At 43.1% G+C, this 25,617-nt stretch overlaps 1 protein-coding gene across 3 annotated transcripts in view; it reads left to right on the top strand.

Annotated features, from left to right (window-relative positions):
- THSD4 (thrombospondin type 1 domain containing 4) overlaps positions 1 to 25,212 on the top strand; it is a 386,571-nt gene extending 361,359 nt beyond the window's left edge. For all 3 annotated transcript variants that reach the window (XM_017895815.1, XM_017895816.1, XM_017895817.1), the window contains 4 exons: positions 562 to 735; positions 8,109 to 8,288; positions 12,456 to 12,600; positions 19,177 to 25,212. In XM_017895815.1, coding sequence (XP_017751304.1) covers positions 562 to 735; positions 8,109 to 8,288; positions 12,456 to 12,600; positions 19,177 to 19,319 — 642 coding nt within the window. In that variant the 3' untranslated portion in view covers positions 19,320 to 25,212. The remainder of the gene's footprint in view (positions 1 to 561; positions 736 to 8,108; positions 8,289 to 12,455; positions 12,601 to 19,176) is intronic.
- Positions 25,213 to 25,617: the final 405 nt, after the last annotated feature.

The raw sequence follows: 25,617 nt of genomic DNA, 5'->3' as shown, positions 1-25,617 counted from the left end.
GGCTGGAGTGCAGTGGTGCAGTCATAGCTCAGTGTAGCCTCAAACTCCGGGGCTCAAGTGATCCTCCTGCCTCAGCCTCCTGAGTAGTTGGGACTACAGGTGCACACCTACTGCTCCTGGCCAATTTTTTGAATTTTTGTAGAGACAGTCTTACTGTGCTATCCAGGCTGGTCTCAAATTCCTGAGCTCAGGCAATCCTCCCACTTCAGCCTCCCAAAGCTCTGGTACTACAGGCGTGAGCCACCGTACCCAGCCAAGCTGAATGTATTTTTGAGAGCAAAAGCTGGGAAGGATAGTCTAACAAGTATAAGTGTATTAATTGCAGTGGCAAGATTGGATATTTGGAATTTGGAATGAAGCCCAACCCTGAAAATCTAAGACAGGGAGTTGTCATACTGATATCTCATAATGGAGTAGGCTATGCACGAGAAGCTGTCAGATATTTCTAGGGGAAACAGATGGCAGGAAAATGAAGCATTTCATCCTCCTTTCCATCATTTGAAAGTGGCTTCAGCAGCTGCCAGGGCCTCCCCACTAATGTGCCCTTCCCCTGTCTCACAGTGCTCAGCGGAGTGTGGGGCCGGAGTGCGGACACGCTCAGTGGTGTGCATGACCAACCATGTCAGCAGCCTGCCCTTGGAGGGCTGTGGGAACAACCGGCCGGCAGAGGCCACCCCGTGTGACAACGGACCCTGCACAGGCAAGGTGGAGTGGTTTGCCGGGAGCTGGAGTCAGGTGAGTGGCCAGAACTGGGTACGTCTGCCTGTGCCAGGCAAAAGGCAGCATACCAGAGGGATTAGGAACCAGGACTTTGTGTCAAGTGTCCCAACTTTGAATCCCAGCTGTGCCACTGTCTACCTATGACCCTGGAGAAGCTGTTTATATTTCTGGAGCCTCAGTCGGTCAACAGTATTCATTGAGCACCTACTGTGTGCTCATCTAAGTACTTGGGCTACATCAGTGAGCAACACAAATATCCCTGCCCTCAGGGAGCTTATGGCCTAGCATGCTTTCCTCATCTATAAAATGCTGGCAATGATGGTACGTTATGAGGTTATTTTTAGAAGAAATGAAATTGTGTACAAAAAGTATGTAGCACAGTGCCTGACACACAATAAATGCTGGCTGCTGCTATTATTATTCCTGTTAATAAAGCCAGCTTTTTCCGTTTCTTATAGTGTCAGAAGCAGAAATTTTAAAAGTTGGAATTATTCATTATGAAGAATAAATAATACTGAATACTTTAATAATGAAGAATTACATTTTCCCTCTTCCAAAATTGAACGTGAACCCCACGAAGAAAATGTGGAAATGACTGCCTTGTCTTGATTACCATCAGTATTGGAGTTCTTGGGCCACTTAGCATTTGGCTCCCAGGGCTGGCTAGTTCTCCAAGGACTGTTTGGCTTATGATCATGATTTACACATTATCAAGACCTCTGGCTCCATATAGAATTTTTATTTCTTTTAAGTAGCTTTAAAAACCGACCTTGGAAAAAAATGTGCTGCCTTGTCCTTGTAAACTGATACGAGCCCTTTGGAAAGCAATTTGGCAATAAAAGTCAAGAACCATAAAAATGTTCATTTGCCTTAACCCAGTCACCCCACTCCTGGGGATTCATTTTAAGGAAATAATTAACAACAGAAAAAAAAAGTTTTTCAGCAGAGATGTTCATGACAGCAGGATGGTTACAGATATTATGGCATATCATAACTCAGTAAAAGATAAGGTGACAATGACAGTGATCGTTAGGAAGATGTGAAAATGCATATGGCGTAATGGTAAGTGAGAAATAGAATGTGAAGATATCCAAACGCTATCATCTCTACCACTTCAACATAGGGTTTTATGCAAAAGCATAGGGAAATGTTTTTCTTTTCAAATTCCCTTTAATGTTTCTTAAAACATAGAGAATTCTGAAAGAATTCAAGTACTTCCAGTGCTACTCTGGTGAATACCAAAGTTAGACATATTTGCTAACTGATCCCAGCTTGACTTCTCATTAGTTTTCTGGCTCTAGGTGAGTGATTTAACCTCTCTGAGCCTGTTTCCTCATCTGAATATGAAGATAATAATACCAACCTCCTAAGGTTGTTATGAGGTTTTCGTAAGATGCTACACATAAAGAGAGTTACCTATTGCTTGGGACATGATAAATACCTAATAAATATTAGTTCCCATCGCTCTTTGTTTATTTTTTCTGCCAGCAATTGCTATCTCATTACTGGTAGTAAAATACATAGGACCTAAACCCCAAAGATAATTCAGCAGTGACTACATATGGGACACCAATTATACCAAATATCCATAGATGTGTGAAATCATATCAGATCATTATAGTCACACATGTGAAATAAGCAGTACAATTGAACTCATATGTCTACCATTCTTAGAAGAGAAGGGAGCAGGATTCAGGGCCTCTTTTGCTTGTGGCCTCCTATTGACTTTAGACCTAAGCTCAAAGAACTAAGAGTGGTATGAACCCTGGCAAAGACAACCTTTATTTCTGCTAAGATGAGAAGCAAAGGATTGGTTGCCCTGTTGTCCAAAAGGGTCAAGATACAATTTAATATGGCCAAGGTTTTGGTTCTGGATTTATAAGGATATCAGGGCCTGATGGAAACTCCCTGCCCTAGGAATTTGACTCCCCAAAGAAAACTAAATAAGAGCATGCTTATTTCTTGAAAGGTAAGTTTTAAACATTAACTGACCTCAGAATATAAAAATAAATGTTCCTTCCAACCATATGGGTTGAATGACAGTTGGCATTTCGAATACCCCACCAACCTGGTCACAGTGATTAGTCCAGGGGTAGACATGTGACCCAACAGGTGGACGTGTGACCCAAGCTGAGCCAAACAGAATCCTTCCCGGGGACTTTTCATTTGTGTTTTAGGAAAGAGACTCACTAGGCGGTTGTGAGCTCAAGTGCTGGCAGTGGCCCTACTGAGGCTTGTGCAAAAAGCCAGTCTGAGAGAATGAGACGTAAGTCCACGGAGAGGCAGAGACCAAGGAGTTTCTGGCTTTAGAGTCTTTTGACTCCACCAAGAAAGGCATATATTCCACTTCTGCTGCTTCCCAGATCCCTGGAAACTAAGCCAGTCTGAGAGAATGAGACGTAAGTCCACGGAGAGGCAGAGACCAAGGAGTTTCTGGCTTTAGAGTCTTTTGACTCCACCAAGAAAGGCATATATTCCACTTCTGCTGCTTCCCAGATCCCTGGAAACTAGGAGTATATCAAGCTTAGGGAGTCTTTTTCTACTCTGGAGGCACAGTAGCCCAACTCTTACTCATAAGAGTCTACCAAGTCTATTATTTATGCCCAGAATTATTTCCTTTCTTCTCTTATCAATTCTGAGTTTACTGCAACCTTAGACTGTCTTAGTTCTGGGGAGATCTGTCATAGTCTCTAGTCTTCAGGAGCAGCCATTTTGTCTGCCTCTGGGTCTGGATTGCATTTTATTGATTGCATTTATTGCAATAGATATTTTTATTCTCATCTTTTCACGAATCAATGATCCACCAAAGTGCAGCTGCAGGAATTCTTTAGGTACAGAAACATGCATAATTGCCATCTCTTCTCACTGAAAGCATTTACCCCTATTAAATATTACTTTGTGTCATGTATGCTTTTCTCTGTGGATTATATTTTGTCTACTATTTGAATTACTCCATCTTGTTTCTCATTTTTGATTTTCACCTGATATATCTTCATCAGTTTCTTAATTTTCAAACTTTTATGTATTTTAAGGTATATATTTCATATGGAGGACTATTTTTGTCTTTATTTTTACCCAATCTATAGACCTTTGTGTTTTAAGAGTTAAATTTTAACCATTTATATTTATTGTAATCACTTATATGTTTGGACTTTTCCCTACCATCTTATTTTATGTTTTCTGTTGTCATGCTTTCTTGCTTCTTTCCTCTTTCCTTTCAACATGTTTGTTACTAGTCAGGTTTTCTTAATTCCATTTTTTCCCCTCCAACGTTTTGGAAGTCATCAGTCTTCTAGTGGTATATCTTCTGTGATAACATTCAAATTTTTTTTTTTTTTTTTTTTTTTTTGAGACGGAGTCTTGCTCTGTCGCCCAGGCTGGAGTGCAGTGGCTGGATCTCAGCTCACTGCAAGCTCCGCCTCCCGGGTTTACACCATTCTCCTGCCTCAGCCTCCTGAGTAGCTGGGACTACAGGCGCCCGCCACCTCGCCCAGCTAGTTTTTTTGCATTTTTTAGTAGAGACGGGGTTTCACCGAGTTAGCCAGGATGGTCTCGATCTCCTGACCTCGTGATCCGCCCGACTCGGCCTCCCAAAGTGCTGGGATTACAGGCTTGAGCCACCGCGCCCAGCCAACATTCAAATTTTTAGCACAGAATTTTAACTTTTATGTATCCATTAGTGTCAAGTTATCAGAAACCACATCTCTCCTAAAAGAAAATAGAAGCCTTCCCCTTTTATTTACCTCCATTCTCTCAATCTACAGTATCTCCAAAAAGATGTTGATATTATCTAGATCTAGCTCCAGATTAATGTTAATTTTATAGAAAATATAGATTTAAATTTTAAAATAACTTTCTCCTTTCCCCCCAAAGATTCTTTTTTATTGAACTATAATTCACGTGCCATAACCTTTAAAGATATACAATTCATTGGTTTTTAGTAAATTCACAAAGTTGTACAACCAATTCCAACACATTGTTATCGTCCCAAAAAGACACCTGGTATCCATTAGTAATAATAGCTTTTATTGGTGTCTTTGCCAGCTCCTTCTTTTATATCCTGTGTCTTCTTCCTGGTTCTTTTTATTTTGCTAAAGACTATAACCCAGAAAGTCTTTCAAATAGGATTTGTAAGTGGTAAGGTTTTTGAGCCATTGAATACCTGAAAATGACTTCATTTTGCACTTTGACACGAATGCTTCTGGCAGATGACTCACTGCTTCCTCTTCCTTGGCACAGTCAGGCCACCCCAGCTGCTCTTGGCCAGTAACTCAGCTGATCACTCATTGTCCTGAGACCTCCATCCTGATCTCCATCTACCACCAATATAGAATGAAGCACATGATTTTTGCTAGAACTCCTCCTCTGTGTGCATTTGGACTATAGTTTCCTTCTTCAATTTGATCTCATCTGTCTTTCAGTGTTCAAAGATTCCCCATAATTTCTGGTCCACCAAGGCTGATTGCCCTTTCTTGTCTTCAAATGCTGTCTCATGCGTGAGTACACACACACACACAGATACAGATACACATAAACACATTCATTCACTTTCCAGACATGCATATTCTGCCATTTCTAAGCATTTACAGTAAGAGAAGACTGAGATGTGCTCATTCTCCCTTAAGTACACAATCTCTTCAAGGACTTGCCAAAAATAGCAGAAGATAACGACAGGTTTTGATCAAAGTGTACAGTCTTCTGTTCTGCCACTTAGTACAGATGTAGGATCTCATAGCATTGAGGGGTCTTTCAGATCATGTTTCCAAACCCCTCACTTTTGCTTTTCAGATAAGACCACAGCGACCTGGGAAAGGGCAGTGTCTTGGCCAAAGACACAGAACTATTTAGCGACACTGTCTAGACTCTAGTTTCCATGTCTCCTGACTTCGGCCTAGTGTTCCACCCCTGCCGCCCGTCCCTGCCCCATCCTCATTCCTCCTGCGGGAGAGGCCAGACCTTTGCCTGCTGCAGTTTGTGGCTCTTCTCCTGCCTTCAGTTCTTCCAATGCCTGCAGCACTTGAGAAAAGGACAAGACACGAATAGAAAAGGAAAAGGACATGTATAGAAAAAGAAAAGGCCAAGACACAAATACACTGCAAATCATAAACTAACATGGAGGAAAATAGGAGAGTAGGAAGAGTAGGAAATCTTACAGTTTTGTTTTGTTTTGTTTTGGCTGGTTACGGCAGCTCACACCTGTAATCCCAGACCTCTGGGAGGCCAAGGCAGGCAGATCACTGGAGGTCAGGAGTTCGAGACCACCCTGGCCAATATGACGCAACCCTGTCTCTACAAAAAATACAAAAATTAGCCAGGTATAGGGGCTCGTACCTGTAGCCCCAACCACTTAGGAGGCTGAGGCTTGAACCTGGGAGGCAGAGGTTGCAGTGAGCCAAGATCGCACCACTGCACTCTAGCCTGGGTGACAGAGCAAGATTCCATCTCAAAAAATATATGTTTTTTTTAAATAAAAAACTTAAAGTTTTTTGAATGCTACGAAGATGGCAAAAAAGAAGGCATAGACAAAGCAGAAACTGATGGCCTCTGCTAATTCATGCCCTGTGTGACTAATTCATCATTTGTTTGGTTTGGGGGTTTTATGATTTTTTTCCCATAGATAGGGGTTTTTCTTTCTCCTTATTTTTATTTGATTGTGTGGCTGTCTATGGACAGCAAAGCTAATATTTAGAGTTTGAACTGCAGACATTGTTGCAGGCTTCTTATAAAGGTAGTAAATTCTTTAAAGTCTATAAAAGCACACAGACCACAGCTTTACAATTTTAAATCAAAAAGTATTAAGAGGCTGCGTACAGTGGCTCACGCCTGTAATCCCAGAACGATGGGAGGCCAAGGCAGGAGGATTGGTTGAGGCCAGGAGTTCAAGAACCAGCCTGGCAACATAATGAGACACCATCTCTAAAAACAATTTTTTTTTTTTTTGAGACGAAGTCTTGCTCTGTTACCCATGCTAGAGTGCAGTGGCACAACCTTGGCTCACTGCAACCTCTGCCTCCCAGGTTCCAGCGATTATCTTGCCTCTGCCTCCTGACCCCAGGTGATTCAACCACCTTGGCCTCCCAAAGTGCTAGGATTATAGGAGTGAGCTACCGTGCCCAGCCCCCGTCTCTAAAAAAAATTTTTTTTAGTTAGTCAGGCAAGGCCTGGTGTGGTGGCTCATGCCTGTAATCCCAGCACTTTGAGAGGCCAAGGCAGGCAGATCGTTTGGGTTCAGGAGTTCAAGACCAGCCTGGGCAACATGGAAAAACCCCATCTCTACAAAAAATACAAAAATTAGCCAGGCATGATGACATGTGCCTGTATTCCCAGCTACTCTGGAGCCTGAGGTGGGACTATCACTTGAGTCTGGGGAATGGAGGTTGCAGTGAGCCAAGATCACTCCACTGCACTCCAGCCTTGGTGACAGAGTGAGATCCTGTCTCAAAAAAAAAAAAAAAAAAAGAACCAGGCAAGATGGTGCACACCTGTGGTCCCAGCCACTCTGGAGGTTGAGGTGAGAGGACCACTTGAGCTCAGGAGGTTGAGGCTGCAGTGAGCCATGATCACACCAGTGCACTCCAGCCTGGATGAGAGAGTGAGACCTTGTCTCAAAAAACAAAAGTATTGAGTAAACCAAACGTGAGCAAAAAAAAAAAAAAAAAAACATTTTGCAAAGTAATAGATACTAAATGGGATAATTTATGAGCAAACAGTTATATGCATTTTATTTCCATAAACTAATGAAATGCACCAACATATGGAATTGCCTGGCTTCTTTATGGGGTCACTACTCCATGTTGCAGATTTCAGCACCACATTAGGAAACAAGAAGATTGGGCTCTGTTACAGTTCCCGCTGGCTGCCCTGTTGGAACGGGAGGGTTGACCATAGGGTACATTTTCCCAAGCCTTAGGTCTTCTTCTCAGCTTTGGGTGTTCACAGGTGTGCAGAGTCTAGGAGTTCATTCAGTCACAGTATCCACCTCCTAAGAAAATAACAGATAAGAATGTCAGTTCATTGTCTTACCTCCTGTGAGAAGTGTCAGATTCTATGGGACAGAAACAACCAAATGACCTGGCTGGTGTGTTCCTGCAGGAGAGTTTATGGTAAATTGTTTCCCTCTCAGCACAGAAGACAATAAGATCTTAGTGACCAGTGTCCTCCAGGTATGACAATGAGGGCACCAAGTCTGCATTTGGAGACAGAACTGTTAGGAAATTGCAATCCATATGCCACTTCTCCTCCAGAAACATTTCCAAGATCTCATGGGTTCTTCCTCCCAGAGTTGGTGGTAGAATTGACAGTGCCCATCATAAGCATCCCTTGATGGACAGTAGCTGCTGCCCCCTTTCCATCATGTGACACTCATCTTTCTCTGCTTCTTTCTGCAGTGTTCCATCGAGTGTGGGAGTGGGACACAACAGAGGGAGGTGATTTGTGTTAGAAAGAATGCAGACATCTTTGAAGTGTTGGACCCCTCTGAATGTTCTTTCCTGGAAAAACCCCCCAGCCAGCAATCCTGCCACCTCAAGCCTTGCGGAGCCAAATGGTTTAGCACCGAATGGAGCATGGTAAGTCATGGTGCTCTTGATGGAGGTTGCATTGACACACTGTCCCCCATCTGAATTCCTATAGACCCCTCTGGGCCAGGCACTGGGTTCAGCCCTGAAAGAGATTCCCTACAGCAATCTACCTTAGGTGATGGCTGCTGGGGTACCCCGTGAGCCACCCTTGGTGGAGGTACTCCCCTTGGTGGGTGAGGCCTGAGACCTAGATGATCTTGGTTTCTAAATTATAGAAACAGTGACTCTTGCACTTCGGTGTGAGATCTGGGGATCTTGTTTGACAAGACCAACTCTGGGCCAACCCTGGCCGAGGATTGGCATTTTTAGCAAGTTCCTAATGTGTGTTGGATGGAGTTGTCTTTGGACTGCATTTTGAGCAATGCTGCCATAGAGGATTGAGGATTCAAGGGTGCTGTTAAAAGTACTAAATCTGATGCCAGGTGTGGTGGTTCACGCCTGTAATCCCAACACTTTGGGAGGCCAAGGTAGGAAGATCATTTGAGGCTAGGAGTTTGAAACCAGCCAGGGCAACTAGCAAGAACCCGTCTCTAAAAAAAAAATTTTTTTTTAATTACTACATTATACATACACAGAGTGTGTGTGTGTGTGTGTGTGTGTGTGTGTGTGTGTGTGTGTGTATACAGTTTTTAAAAATCCTATAGACATTTTGGATTATGGATTGTGGGACTCATTCTGTTTTCTGTTTGAACTGGCTACAAGGAACCTCAAAGCCACAATTATGCCTCACCTCAAAGAGAGAGTGTACCGGATCCTGCAAAGTAGATTTTATGTTCTAATATTCCCGTGGCTTCACTTTCTTTTTCCTACTTTTATCTTCCTTTAGTCCTAGTTTTCTCACTTTTTAAAAATCTTGTGACCCTCTAAGTCTTTCTCAAGTCATTTGAAATCCTTTTGTAAGGAGGGAAATAGTGTGTAAGTGAAGAAAGAGAGAGATGGATAAATACAGAAATAAGTCATTAAGAAATGAAAGGGGAAAGGATGGATATAGTGATAAGATCCATTTTTTTCAAGTTGAAGAGTACATTTTCAAGAAGCTTCCTAAAACAGAAAACCATCATTCCAGGTGACCAGAAAACCTCCTGATGGCCCCATCCCAGGTGACCATTGGCATAGTTTTGTGGGTCAGGGTGGGAAGTGGGGGAAGGGTCATTCTGCTTCTCATCACTGAAGATCTTCAAGCAGAGGCTGTAGTGAGCCCAGAGTAGGGGGGCCAGAGCCTTTCTCACAATGATCCAAGGGTGATAAAAGGGAATTTTGCTTAGAAAATATATGAATAAAAGTTGAGAATTCCATTTCCAAAAAGTGTCTGTCTGCTCCAGTGATAACAGCTATTTGGCTGTGTAGCAAACCACATCTCAGAGGCAGATGGGAACGAAGAAGGTGGGTTGAAAAGGTATTCTGTCAACTTCTGGGAAGTGGAATTTAATTATTTTGATGTTGGCCAAGGCTTGAGGATACAGTAATAGACCGCAGTTTTCCTTGTCATCTGATTTGGAGAGTCTACAAAGAGCCAAGTCGAAGGAGACAAATTCCAAAAACACCTGCTATAAACAACCTAAATGTCCATCAACAGGTGAACAGACAAACCATGGTGCATCCACACAGTGGAACGAAAAACTCAGCAACAAAGATATAGATGAACTTCCAGTGCATTTTGCTAAGTAAAAAAAAGCCAGGTTCCAAAAACTACATGTTGTGTGAGTCCATCTATGTAATATTCTGTAAAAGGAGAAGCTACAGAGACAGAGGCCAAATCAGTGCCTGCTGGAGGATGGAGTGACCACATCTGTGCAATCTGGGCAGCACGGGAATTTTTTGTCTGCAATGAAACGATTTCATGTCTTCTTTGCAATAGAGATACACAACTGTATGAATTTGTCAAAACTGATAGGTCTGTATGCCACAAAAGGGAAATTTTAGATGCAAATTTAGAAAATATGAAGTCAATGGTCACTATAATAGCAAAGACTGATGAAAGCTAGACTTCTTTGAATGTAACTTGTTTTACAAATTTGAGTCTGGAACTAAGTAAATATTTTAGATAATTATAAAGGAAAATTAAATTTTTAAAAAGCAATCCCCCAGAACTGAAAATACAATGAAACAAATTAATCTAAATATGTTTCCAGTTGGTGGCATCAGCACTATTGCAAGTAACTTTAATACATAGTAGTTTGGCATTCTATCACTAAAAAAATTACTGCAGAAAAATGTTCACACTGTTTGCAGTTTTCCTATGTTTGGTGCTAGTATTGTACTGGATATGATGATTGGGCATATAATGTGTGAGAAGGTAAATGAGTAATTAGATGATAGTATAATTCCTTTAGACCCAATATCCTTGAGAAGTAGGATGTTCAACTTAGGAGAAAGTAGATACAGATACAAGATAGATATTGTACGACTTAAGGCCTCAATAAAAAGCCTGTTGTCCTTAATTTGAATTGGAAGTGTCAGTATAAACTTAGAAATTAAGTTATCTTTCTAAAAATCTTTTCTAATTTCACCCACTGAAAGAGTCTAGAATCAGTGACCAACCTAGAGATTCAGAGGGGTGGCTGCTTCCAGACCAGGGGCAGCATATATGTAAGTTAGGTTGGGATATCCTTTCCTAGCAGACAGCAAGGAAGTTCTTAAACACAACGGAGCTCATGTCCAAAGCATCCCAGAGCCAATTTGTAGAGGCTCCTCTGAGCCAGTGAGCATCAGTAAGAAGAAGAATACCATAGATTGGATGAAACACATTATATGTGTTTAAATCCATCCATTTACAATAAGTTTATAATACTTTAAAAAACTAATAGGTCATCATTATAGGATGTTAGGGAACCAACTTATTATTATGAAAACCGGTAAATGAAGGGAAAGATTCAAGTGTTTATACTCTCTTTCTTAAACAACATACCACTGGGTAACCAAAGAGTAAAAGTGCTGAGGGAAGGATTCTTTATGAAAGATTTCCAGCTAATAAAAGGCAAAATGGTAGAATTAGAATTAGAATTCCAGACCCCCAATAAACTAATGGATCTGAGCATTGCACATCAGTGGCCACCAACATCTCCAAAAGACAGGCAGTCCCTGGGAAGTAGTCACACACACACACACACAGACACACACACACACACACACACACACACAAAATACCCTGCACCTATTCAGGCCTCTTTTAGGTCCAGCTTCCAATGTTCAGGAAATATAGAGCATAGAGGAACATGAACTACATCATGGGAGCACAGTCAGCAAAATCGAGACTATGGGAAACCACACAACAAATGACTCAGTTCCACCCCACCCCGCTGCAACCAAAAGCTTTTTAAGTGCAAGGAGGAAAAAGACACTGGAAGAGAAACCTATGGATTGAAAGAGCCCAAGACATATTGACCAATTGCAACTTGTAGACCTGATGCAGATCCTGATTTTTAAAGGAAAAAAAATATTTATTAAAAAATCTTGGCTGGTCGCGTTGGCTCACACCTGTAATCCCAGCACTTTGGGAGGCCGAGGCAGGCGAATCACCTGAAGTCAGGAGCTTGAGACCAGCCTGGGCAACATGGCGAAACCCCATCTCTACTAAAAATACAAAAATTAGCCAGGCGTGGTGGCACATGCCCGTAATCCCAGCTACTGGGGATGCTGAGGCAGGAGAATCGCTTGAACCTGGGAGGCGGAGGTTACAGTGAGCCGAGATTGTGCCACTGCACTCCAGCCTGGGCGACAGAACAAGACTCCATCTCAAAAAATAAAAATAAAAAAAAAAATCTATAGGATTCACAAGATAAGCGGAAGTAGGAACAGTGGGTCTATATTGAAGAGAATAAGAAAGTATTGTAATTTCTAGGTAGAATAATGATATTGTGGTAATTGTTAAGAGTTCTTGTCTTTTAGAGCTGCAGCCTGAATTATATGGAAGAGTGATCAGATGTCTAGATTTGCTTCAAAATAGTGGGAGGAGCAGGAGGGCTGGGGGATATGGATGGGACACACCTGGCATGAGTTGTTGATTGTTGAAGCTGATTGATAAGTACATGGGAGTTTGTTTTCATATTCTATCTCCTTCTGGAAATGTTTGAGATTTTCCAGTGTCATCTTTCTCCAGTATACTGAACTATTAGTCTGCCCAAAAATCTGACCTTTTCCTTTGTTCCCATGCAGTGTTCCAAGAGCTGCCAGGGTGGCTTTCGGGTCCGGGAAGTGCGGTGTCTGTCAGATGACATGACTCTAAGTAACCTCTGTGACCCTCAGTTGAAACCAGAGGAGAGAGAATCTTGTAACCCTCAGGACTGTGTCCCTGAAGTTGGTAAGTAGATATTTCAATCGTGGGGGAAAAGTTTGTGTTTTTTAAGCTTGTCAAATTCTCTGGTATGACAGTAACAAGCCTCTTCTAGGCTTTCTGTGACCTTGCACACAGTCGTGGGGTTCAGAGGGTCAAGGTGCTTTTGGTATTATAAGTTTCATAGTTTAAGATGATCATTCATAGCATGAATGGCTGTCTAAGCCACCCACCAAGAGACACACTTTAGTGTGGATTGATTAAAATGGTAATGCCTTCAAAGATTTGGCTCTATCATCCTTAAGGTCAAAGTAGTAAAATGTCAACTTTTAATTGTAGGTGCAAACCAGTGTAGGCTGGACCATGTGGGGAGATTCTGGGAACTTAGCAGGGACTTGGCAGAAAAAGGAGGAAGGGGAGGAGGCCAAGAATTGGTAGAGACAGTGATGGAGGATCTGACCGTCTCTTAGAGGGGCGTAGCGCAAGCTGAGTCCAGAAAGATGCAGTGACCAGACTCAAGGAGGGGGAGTGGCAGCAGGAAGATCTAGGCCGCACAATGGTCAGAGTCCTGCAAAGAACAGCAGTCTTGTAATTCAGAAGACCCCAACCTGCACCCTTGAAATAGGGGCCAGTTCCCTGAAGGAAAGCACTGGAGAGCGTCAGGGAGGTGAGGCCCTCTCACAGGCTGCGGTTCACGAGGAAGGTGCCCATCCCAGCAGGGGAGCTCAAGTACAGTCAGAAAACCAAAGAAGGCACCTCGCACATAGATTGAGCAGATAGGAAGTGTGAGGTGGGTGAAGATGCATCTCCAGAGGCATATTGGATGCCCTAAAGCCCCACCTGAAATCTACTGAGAATGCACCCCCAGGTGTAGTCAGGACTGGTTCCAGAATGGAGGTGCACCGAGCCCCTTCAGTAGGCTTCTTCACGGTCTCCTAAGAACAGATTTACTTTTCTGTCTTCACAATAACATTAAAGGAAGTGTATTAATATATCAATAAGCTTTCATGGAGTAGATTCCTCCTGCTGTGGACCAAATTGAAGGTTTTAGTATACTGACCTAACATCCTTCCTATCCCAGGGAAGATGTGTCAATGACGGCATAGATGCTTTATAATCAAAAGCTTCCTTGTCCCATCAGTGACCCATGACTAAAGTTATAGGGATGACCATTCCCAGTAGCTACCAAAAAGCCATAAATTCCATAAGAAGAAAATTAACAAGTTTATAAGATCTATATAGAAAAAATAAATAATTAAGAAAGCCTTGCTATTGAATATAAAGGGAAATGTGAATAGATAGAAACATTAACATGTTCCTAAATGGGAACACTCAATACTATAAAGATGATAAAAGAAGGTTCCCAAGGGGAGCAGTATGTGCCATATATTGGAACATATTATAAAGCTACAGAAACGAAAACTATTAGGTTGGTGCAAAAGTAATTGTGGTTTTTGCCATTATTTTCAAAGCTGCACAAACCTAATATATGATATAGGCATACCATATACCAATGTTATAATGCAGAATTCTGAAACAGACTCCTTTATAAAGGGAAGTTAAGTTTGATGAAGGGGGAATGATAAGTAAGTGGGGAGAGGAGAGACTTCCATTGTATTGAGACCACACTGAAGATCCCTTTAAAAATATAAGATATATAAATGTCTAGTGGATTAAAGACTCTAACAGAGAAAACAGTCTGTAAAAATGCTAGAAGAAAGTATCTTGGACTGGATGCAATGACTCACAATCCCAGCATTTTGGGAGGCCACGATGGGAGGATTGCTTAAGCCCAGGATTTCAAGACCAACCTGGGAAACATAGTGAGACTGCATCTCAATAAAAAATGCTTAAAAATTAGCTGGGCATGGTAGTGCACGCCCGTGGTCCCAGCTAATTGGGAAGCTGAGGTAGGAGGATCACTTGAGCCCAGGAGGTCAAGGCTGCAGTAAGGTGCAATCACACCACTGCACTCCAGCCTAGGAGACAGAGTGAGACCATGTCTCAAAAAAAAAAAGAAAAAAAAAAGGAAGAAAAAAAATTTATACACATAAAGTTTCCTGTTTGTCTCAGGCCAGATAATATAACTAAAGACAGTCAAAATCACCAGGTCCTTGGAATTGATTGTGTAATTCTCAAAGCCAGGAATGATTGGCATAAGCAAATCATATACTCTGAAGGGCTGTCACTTAGCTGCCTCACTTTGTCAAAGGCTTCTAACTAATATAATGTGCTACAAAATGTGTTGCCACTGTTTTGTCTTCTATGTTTGTCTGTGGTGTCTTTTCAAGTGGGGGGAGTTGTCTAGCTTCTAATTATATAAAATCCAGCTAGAGAAAAAAGGGAAACTATGAGATTGACAAACCAGAAGATGTACACAAAGCCTTGGTATTCTTTGATGTGCCTCAAAATTATACCTGTCAACGCCAAAGTTACTAAAGATGTCCAGGCCACAAGCCAGAGTTATGACGCACACTCCGGCATATCCCGGAGGGCTGCTGAGAACAAGAATCTGTGTAGGCTCTGAAGGTAAAGAAGGCTCAGGTGCACATTTTGATGACGATGCTGAAGAAGAAAATAGTACCTGAGTACACAGGTACATGTGTGCTGTTGTCAACTTTTTGAAGTCTGCATATAATCTTTCATCTTATCCCAGAGTGACATTAATAAATCATCCTACAATTGATAGCATCTTAAAATCAAATAAATGTCACTCAAGTAGACAGAAAATTAAATCCCCAATATAGACAGAACTCACTCAATTTTTAAAAAGACAAATGGTCCAGTTTTGTAAAGGATAAAAGAAATGAACAAACCCACCACAAGGCCGGGTGCGGTGGCTCATACCTGTAGTCCCAGCGCTTTGAGAGGCTGAAACTGGTGGATCACTTGGGCCAAGAGTTTGAGACCAGCCTGGGCAACATGGTGAAATCCTTCTCTACAAAAATTATAAAAATTAGCCAGGTGTGGTGGTGCATGCCTGTAGTCCCAGCTACTTGGGAGGCTGAGGTGGGAGAATCACCTGAGCCCAGTAAGTCGAGGCTACAGTGAGCCATGATCGCACCCACTGCACTCCAGCCTGGGTGACAGAGTGACACCTGTCTCAAAAAAAAAAAATCTACCACAAGAGGCTGAAGAAATGCTCAAGCTACTAGTAATCAGAAATGCAAATTTTAAAAATAATGGGAGTCCATGTTTTTTCATAAAATTGGCAAACTTTTAAAATATTAGACATTGTTCAGTGTGGGTAAACTTGTGGGGAACAAGTCAAGTGCCAACTTGTAACTTGGTGTAATCTTTTTGGAGAGAATTTTGTCAATATCTATGAAGATACAACGCACTTATTACCTTTGACTTAATAATTTCACTTCTAGGAATATATACTAAAAATATGCTGTCAAAAATTTACAGATACACACACACACACACACAAAGAATAGGGCTCACCGGGTGTGCCACCTACTCAGGATGCAGAGGCAGGAGGATCACCTGAGCCCAGGAACCTGAACTGTGGTTGCCCCTAGGAACAGTCCCAGCACCTCAGCCTGAGCAACACAGAAAGACCCCATCTCTGAAAAAAAAAAAAGGGCTTAATGAATTGTGTAGAATTAACAAATGAACTGTACAATTTCTTGTAACTTATAAAAGTTGGAAGCACGCCGGGCGTGGTGGTTCACGCCTGTAATCCTAGCACTTTGGGAGGCCAAGGCGGACAGATCACGAGGTCAGGAGCTTGAGACCAGTCTGGCTAACACAGTGAAACCCCATCTCTACTAAAAATACATGAAATTAGCTGGGTGTGGTGGCACACGCCTGTAGTCCCAACTACTCAGGAGGCTGAGGCAGGAGAATCACTTGAACCTGGCAGGCAGAGGTTGCCTCATGAACAACAAGCTGAGATGGCACCATTGCACTCCAGCCTGGGCAACAAGAGCAAAACTCCATCTCAAAGAAAAAAAAATTGGAAGCAATTACATTTCTATAAATAGAAGGAAATACTTATTTAAATATGTTCCAGCACATAGGACAAAATACACCCCAAAAAAGAAGATGGTAGATATTATGATACAAAACAATTATCTAAATATATTTATTAGTAATATTTTAAAAAGCAAGCAGCTGAGAAGTATATTGTCAGTTCTTTCCCAAAGTAATCTGTAAATTCAAGCAATATTAATCAAAATCCAGGCAAGGGTTTTCACAGAAAAATATGACAACCTGTGTCTAAAGTTTATGCGGTGGCTCACGCCTGTAATCCCAGCACTTTGGGAGGCCGAGGCGGGTGGATGACTTGAGCTGGAGTTGGAGACCAGCCTGGCCAACATGGTGAAACCCTGTCTCTACTAAAAATACAAAAAAAAAAAAAAAAAAAAAAAAAAAAAAAATTAGCCTAGTGTGGCAGCGTGCACCTATAATCCCAGCTACTCGGGAGGCTGAGCCAGAAGAAAGGCTTAGACCTGGAGGCAGAGGTTGCAGTGAGCCGAGATAGAGCCACTGCACTCCAGCCTGGGTGATAGAGTGAGACTCTGTCTCAAAATAAAATAAAATAAAATAAAATAAAATAATAAAATGAATTTTTATATGGAAGAGCAAGAGCAAGGAACCAAGAAGAGCCAAGGCTGTTTTGATGAACCATGTTGAGGGACTTTTCCTACCACATATCAAGGCATATTGGCACAAGGATGGATAAAAAAATCCAAGAGAGCAGAATAGAGAGCCCAGAAATGAACATATAAAGGATGCGTGATATATGATGGAGGTCACATTATGAATCTGTGGGGAAAAGATGAACAATTCAATAAATGGTCATGAGACAACTGTTTATCCATATACAAAGAAAAAAACAAACTGAACTCCCTCCTCTCATCCTACCCATACCATACACACCACAAACCCTAATTCCTGGCGGATTAGTCAAATGAATGTGAAAAGCACATTTAAAACTTTTAGAAGAGAATGGGGAAATTTATATTTTATTTCAGAATACAAAAGGGTTTTTTAAATGAAACCAACAATTCCAAACCACAAAGGAAAACATAATATCAATTACATTAAAATTAAAAATCTCTGTTTATCAAACAACACCAGAAGCAAAGTGATCAGAAAAGTCACGGGCTGAAGAAGATATTTGCAGCACATATAACGTAACTCACAAGGGATCAGATCCATTAGATATAAAGAATTTTCGTGAATCATTTTTTAAAGTTAACTAAATCAGAAAATGAGCAAAAGATCAGAAAAGCAATTCACAGAAATGGAAGCTTGAATGGCAAATGTACATGATATGTTCAGCCTCACATGGGAATCATTTCACATTCACTAGCTCAGCAAAAACTAAAACATATGGCAAAAAAAGAATTCTTCTGTTCCGCTGACAGGAACACAGGAACTTAAACAGTTATACCGACTTTGGAGAGCAAACTGATTGTATCTAGCAAAGTTGGATATACCTTATGACCCAGCAAGGCCCAGGCAGAGAATGTAACAAAACTACTTAAAAGTATTGTTTGCACTAGGAAAAAAAGTTGGATTAATATCCAACTTAAATGTCCATCAATAGAAAATGATTAAATTGTGAATTATATATACAAGAAAATTCAATAATGAAAATATTTATAGCATTCATTAAATATGAATGAATCGCACAAATTCAACAATGAGCAAGTTGCCAAGGAGTTTATATAATATGTATCTTTTTTATGTTTAAATGTCACAGAGTGGTGAGGGATTCCATCATATAGAGTTTAAGTGTAAAGAAATGTTTGGGAGGCCGGGCGCGGTGGCTCACGCCTGTAATCCCAGCACTCTGGGAGGTCGAGGCGGGCGGATCACAAGGTCAGGAGATCGAGACCATCCTGGCTAACGCGGTGAAACCCCATCTCTATAAAAATACAAAAAATTAGCCAGGCGTGGTGACGGGCGCCTGTAGTCCCAGCTACTCGGGAGGCTGAGGCAGGAGAATGGCGTGAACCCGGAGGCGGAGCTTGCAGTGAGCCGAGATCGCGCCATTCACTCCAGCCTGGGCAACAGAGCAAGATTCCGTCTCAAAAAAAAAAAAAAAAAGAAATGTTTGGGGATAAGAAACGCCAAATGTGGGACTTCTGATTACCTCTGGAGTGATGAGGATGAAGGAGGAAGTGATCAGAGAAAAGTGAGGACACAGATGAGTAACTTATTCTCTATACCTATTTCTCTTATAATGTTTAAAAGAAAGAGAAAAACCTGTGAGCCCTTGGCANTTCACTCCAGCCTGGGCAACAGAGCAAGATTCCGTCTCAAAAAAAAAAAAAAAAAAGAAATGTTTGGGGATAAGAAACGCCAAATGTGGGACTTCTGATTACCTCTGGAGTGATGAGGATGAAGGAGGAAGTGATCAGAGAAAAGTGAGGACACAGATGAGTAACTTATTCTCTATACCTATTTCTCTTATAATGTTTAAAAGAAAGAGAAAAACCTGTGAGCCCTTGGCACACATTCACACCCCACAGAGGTAATAAACAGCAGCGCAGGGGTTAAAGCTGCAGCCACCGCCCTTTCTCTCCCCACTGGTCCAGGCTGCCTCTTGTGCTCAGGGAGTCTTCTGTTTGTTCTCTTCCGCTACAGACGAAAACTGCAAGGACAAGTACTACAACTGCAACGTGGTGGTCCAGGCAAGACTCTGTGTTTACAACTACTACAAGACCACCTGCTGTGCCTCCTGCACCCGTGTGGCCAACAGGCAGACGGGCTTCCTGGGAAGCAGATAACACCCCTGCACCCCCATGAGCAGGGCAGCATCACTGCCTTCCCCGGGGGCTTCAGCAGTGCGCCTGGCTGGCTGCTGCTCCACCACGGGCTGCCTGGCCCAGGCACTGCCAACCAACTTAGTCACCACCCCTGCCTCCGGTGAATGCACCCCGTGGTACCCAGGGGCTTTGTACACAGAATGTTTGAAAGCCACAGTCGGTCCTCTAAGCGTCACCATGTACTGATATTCCCCTCCTTGGACCTGGCACCTGTTAATGGTGCCCTTGGAAAGCCAAGCAGTGGGAAGTACATGGAGCTCTCAGCCCTGCTCCCATCTGGCACCTTCAAGTCAGCAGATGGGCCACTGACTGAGCGCTGCCCCATCCCTGGTGCTACTGGTCTTTCTAAACTTAGCGCCCTGGAGAGTCCAAGGAGGCAGTGCCCCCAACCCAGTGCCCCACTAAGCCTTGCTGACACGCATGCATCCCTCTGTGACCTCAGCCCAGCTGTGCCTGTTTTCATTCTCAAAGACATTAGACTGTTTTCCTGCCGTATGACACAAATATCTCACATGAATATTGTGCTTCATTTAACAGGTGTATTCACAGATACTAGCTCCTTAGCAGCTCACAACATCCCAGAATGAGAGGCAGGGGGTGACTCATTATCCCCATTTTACTAACAGGGAAACTGAGGCTCAGCTTAGGTAACTGACCTACCAGGTATATTCACCCATCCAGTGGAAGAGCTGAGTTCCTGCCCCAGGCATCTGCCAAGAACCAGCCTGGGGCCTGTCCTTAGATGTGAAGGATGCGGCTTCATTTCTGACCAAGAGGCTGAGAAGTTTCCCAGAATGCAAACAAAGCCCAGGCCCCTGAAATCTTTCTGGTCAAGCCTTTATCCCAGCACTCAGTTGTTTTGGATGTCTGTTCCTACTTGCCCTTCCCCCCAAAGTTACAGATCCTAGTTACAGGACTCTTCAGGCTTTGTTAAACTGTCCGTGAAACAAGAAAGCCATTGAGAGAGGCAGGTGATTGCCTGAAATTCTCACTCCATGCCAAGTGCCATTCCTCCCAAGGAATCGAAGGCCAGGGTCCTTCTGGCCGTGGAGCCTTCCCCACCGCAGAGCCAACTTCTGAAGCACACAGCTCTGTGGCCTGGGCTCTGCCCTGCCTCGGCTGCCTCCCCCACGCTCTTCACCGTGCCCCCGGAGAGTCCAGCCAACCTGTCCCAGCCAAAACACTGCTATATTAGAAAAAGTCTCCTTCTGGTCTTGTTTATGAATTTCTCTCTGTGGCCACAAATTCCTCCCCTCCCCCATGACTCACAGTCCATACCCCAACCCCAGACTTGAGCACCAAGATCTGCATTAATGTGTCTGGCCTGGGACAAGGAGCTGTGGGCCCCTCCCCATCTCTTCCAATTCACTTCCCCCAACTATCCAGTCCCAGAGGCCGTAGGCCTGGAAGGAGGATGCAGTGCATGTTGAAAGGTGGACCCTCCGAAAACCAGTTAAGAGGAATATATGTAGGTTTTACCCATTAAGAAAAATGGCAAAGCTAAACAAATTGTAAACTCACAGAAAATTTGTCTTACGGTCCTGGGCATATTTCCCTTTTAAAGGAAGCCTGGATTCTTAGCAAACTGTTTCCCCCATTTGCTCTTTTAGGTTTGCAGCTTTTGGAAGCAGTATGGCAACCTGGCCTGACACACTCATTAGGCTTCCACTAACCTGGGGCTTTCAGAAATTCTGTTTGGCCTTCCTGTGGGTAGCTTCCCAGCTTCCCTTCTGGGGAGCCCCAGGCATCATTTCCCAAAAGCATCGCCATCTCTCCTGATTCTCTTGGAACTCCTACAGATAAGCAGCCTAGCAGAGGCCCAGGCTCCCACACTGACAAAGTGAAAAGAGACCAGAGAGGCCAAGCATATTGACTGTTGCTGTTCAGGGCCTGCTGTTTTCCACTCGCCACTTGTTTTGCTTCTTGTCACGAGGGGAGTTGTTTCTGTAGGCAGCTGCTCTCAGATCTTGCCTAGCAAGCCAATCATTGGAAGAGGTTTTCTTTTCCTGCTGGAGGGCAGAGTAAGATGAATGAGTGGAAGAGAGAAAGGCTGTTTTAGCTCAAGTTAAAGGAACACCTTTTAGCCATCAAAGCTGCCCAACAGAGGCAAGGGCCACGACACGTGAGGGAGCTCTCTGTCCTTCAAGAGAATTCTCTGTTGAGTGGGAGGCGAACACCCTGGTTCTTCCAACTCAGGAATTCTCATGGCTGAGCTGGGTCAGTGATGGCTTTCTCTTTCTCTTTTTTCTCAAAAGTGCCCTATGGCTGCTGAAGGTTACCTAACCATTCTTTACAAGGAGAATGACCCTCCATGAGAATGGCCAGCCTGCCAACTGTGCGATTGAAGAGAAGTCAATGTATCAACCCCATGTCTCCCTGGGGGAGAAAGTGCATAAACCAGGGGTCTCTTTTTTTTTTTTTCTTTTCAACACACCATTGAGCTATTCTTGGAGTTCATCTCTGGAGAGGTTATAGATTATTAGAAGTTCATTATTATTATCGTTTGATCAATTTATTTGTCTTAGAGATCCCATTTTTACTAATTCCCTAGTTTTTTATTTCAGCATCTGAATGTCTTTCTCCCTAGCACAATGCATACAATCAGGGCCTTGGGTATTTCCAGTGATAACTTTCCTTGGAGAAGATCTAAGAAAAGCCCAGATTTCGGTGGCCATCTCCCTCCAAATATATCTCTTTCTGCTTTCTTGGTGCTCATTATTTCCCCTTCTCCTTTCTTCTGTCACTGCCATCTCCTTCTTAATCTTCCCGTGTTCCTTTAACTGGCCATAATGCGGAATTGAAATTTACATCTCGATACTGTTTTTTTTTTTTTATTTTGGCCTGTGTACTGGATTGCCTCCTTTCCTGCTCTGAATTTTAAAATTAGATAAATTAAAGCTGTTATATGGTTTCCTCACAAAAGTCAACAAAGTCCAAACAAAAACAGTTTGCTATTTTACTTTCACCTGTTGAAAAAGGAAATTGTGCCTCTTGCAGCCTAGGCAAAGGACATTTAGTACAATAGATTCTTTCCACCCTCACAATGACTTGCGGTTCTCTCCGTAGAAAAGGGATGGCCTAAGAAATACTACAATCAAACAAACAAACAAAAAACACCAAAAAGAAAAAGCCATGTAAAGCCAGCCCCTAGGGGGAGTCAGTTCAGTTCTGTGAAGACATGCTCTGTGCCCGCTGCCTGCGAGCTGTTGGGGACCCCAGGGAGAGCAAGGCAGCCTGTCCCCGCCTCCAGGGAGCTAGAACATGACAAGGCATCTCAGCACTGTGCCCACCTGTCCGTTTACCTTACCTCTCCGGCCCAGAGTTCTTGGAGGGTTTTTCCTTTATTTTCTTGAGTATGTGTCATCTACTTATTCTCAAAGTATTTAGCATTCAACACTCTTTTTGTTTTAAAAAGAATGGCCTTACAAAGGGACAGAAAAGAGAAGACACAAGCTTGATGTATTTTCATCAAGTTTTGTGGCAGACAAAGAAATCCAGATATTACCAGGACCTTTCTAAACCAATGTTGTGGAGTGTTTTTCATTCGGATAGCCACTTTAAGTTGGAATATCAATTTTCTAATGAGGAGGAAGACATAAATATAAGTGGTAAAAAGAAACATGACTTCCCTTAAAACAGGCTCTATAATCTATATCAGTCTTGTGGGTGGAGACTAGTATTTGATCCTGGCCATATTATAAAACATTTTAATATGGTTTAGATGGGAAAATATTGATGCCTTCTTCACAAAATGTATGGATGACATGAAGTTGAAGAGCTAATGGCTTGGGTGACACGTGCTGGATCCAAAAAGATCAGGGAGACTAGAATAAAACTTGGATGTTAAAAATTCACCAGGAATCCACATAAAATCCTATATTTTGACTAAAATGAAAAACTATAAATACAAGGTGGGAGAGAGGCAAGAATTTCTGTTGACTAAGCTCAGTGTCAGTCAAGAGAGTGGGATGAACCATGCAAAAACAAACCCCACAGACATGCAGGCCGTGTGAGGAGAAAACTGGTCAGGGTCACATCACATTTTGTTTGCATTTGCTGGAACCATACTTTAAGAAGAAAACCGATCATCTGTAACATCAGTTTATCAATGCCCCGTCCCGATGAAGGGTGCAGACTCTCAGAAACAGCAGGAAGGACTTCATGAGAACCTTCAGGCTGGAGAAGGGACTAGGGCACAAGGAGAGCTCTCCTAGGAGCAGGACCGAGAAGTTACAGGGAGGCACAGTTTAGCTCCTGCAGAGACCCAGCTTCTCACAAGTTGGAGCCTTCCAGAGATAGAGGGACTCTGGTAGGTGGTGACCCACCCATCATTGAAGGTGGCAGCAGAGGCCGTTTGCAGGGATGCTGGAGAGGGTATTCAAGCATCTGGCTGGGCAACATGATGCCCAAGGCCATCCCCACGCGGGGCTTAGGGGAGTCTATAAGTAGAAGAGCTTTAGGTGGTTTGTTTGGTGGGGGAAGGCAAGTACACAGCTACGCACTTTCCATTTCTGACTTTTGCCACCCTGTCAGCCATGGGGAGCCCACTGTGGGACTGAAATCCTGAGCTGAATGTGGCCTCATGTCTCAGAGAAACACTGGCAAGTTGGTTAGAGCCGCCGTCTGCATCGAGGAGTAGCCGAGCAACAGGATTGGGGGCTGCCTGCCCAGGGTCACTCACCGTGGTGGAAGCAGAGCCATGGCTTGCCTAGGACCCTATAGATATCATCACTCTTTCTCAGCTCGCCTTGGGTCCCTGCACCTTCGCAGGGGCAAAGTAACTCCCTCCACCCTGAACTACCCCCATTCCTGTTTGTTTCAGCAGATAATGATGGGGGGGGTGTCCATCATGCTGAGGATAAGTGACCACAAGAGGGTGAAAACTTCCAGTCAACTTTCTCAGTCCTTTCTCTTGCGAGACGGAAGCCATCTGCTACACAAACTAACACCCCCTGCCTTGATCCCTTCCCCACGACTCAGTTGACAGAAGGATATACTTTGTTATAACTTATTATTTTGTTCTCTGTAAATACAAGATGTTTATAGGAAATATGTATTCTGAACTCTATCTGCAGAATGAGTCACTACACCAAAATAGTTCTATTGTTTAGAATGTGTTAATTTTAAAGGCACCTGATAGGTATTTATTTACATATGCAATCCACATTTGTGTGAAAGCATTTGATGATACTAACCCAGCCTCCTGGAATGTTGCTGTACCATGATGTCTTTTTCTCAGTCTATAGTTACAATTGTTTAGTATGCTAATCAGTCCAGCTCCCTGAGGTTTAAGGCCAAATATAAATTACTCTGCTTTTCGACTCATTCAGGTAGCATTGTACCTGAACCTGATTGCTACTTTTTCATCTTAAATATTATATTTCCTCATCTAATCTGCCTTCCCCTCACCCACAGACATTTGGAGAAGGAAGTGGGAGGGTGTCTGTTATCCCTTTCTCTTTGCTTTGCCCCCGTTGTTAGACTGGCAGCATCAGTTGCTCGGCAGGCTTGGTTAGAGCTGTGGATGAGGCAGGTGGCTGGCGGGGACAGGGAGAGGCTGAGAGGGAAGTGATGGCATTTACTGCCCTGACACCTCCACTGTCCCTGCTGGGGGTGCTGGGGCCAAGGCCTGTGGTTGGCCTGTGAACTGCACAGCCAGGAGCAAGGAACCCACTAAATATTCCATCACCTCCGTGCCCCCTCTGGAGTGTTAAATTATTACGTAAGTAGGTAAAGGGCAGAAGGCAAATTATGTGAGCAAATGTGGTCTGTTTTCTCTTCAGCAAAATGACTATTTTGTGTGTGACTAATTTATTTTATTATTGTAAAGATACAATAAACCGGTTGAAATATCTGCCTTTTGACAAGTTTGTGCTTTCTCTGGCCTTATTCACCTTCTGTTCTCCTGCAAATAGCCCCTCTAAAAGAAAACTCGGCCCCTTGAGAGGTCAGCGGCTTGTAGACGTTGGCTTTGGGTGCTTGAGGTGGAGCTGGGCCAGTTAGAGAACGAGACACGCCTTAGAAAGAACATGAGCCCACCCGCTTACCTGGGTCCTGCGTTAGGCTGCGTTAGACTCACCCGAGAAGCTTAACGTGAAGTCCTCAGGGTGTGCACCGCGCCCAGGGTGCAATCTCACATGAGTTTCTTTGAAGTCTCCTCCAGGTAATTACATTGTGCAAAATAGGTTAGCACCCACTCTGCTGGTTTGGTGGGGCTCCATCTCTAACGTGAATCAATCTTCTTCCATCTCCCTCTAGC

The sequence above is a fragment of the Rhinopithecus bieti genome, unplaced genomic scaffold, assembly GCF_001698545.2.
Source record: "Rhinopithecus bieti isolate Rb0 unplaced genomic scaffold, ASM169854v2 scaffold_27022, whole genome shotgun sequence".
Lineage (NCBI taxonomy): Eukaryota > Metazoa > Chordata > Mammalia > Primates > Cercopithecidae > Rhinopithecus > Rhinopithecus bieti.
This window is presented reverse-complemented; position numbering and strand designations above follow the sequence as displayed.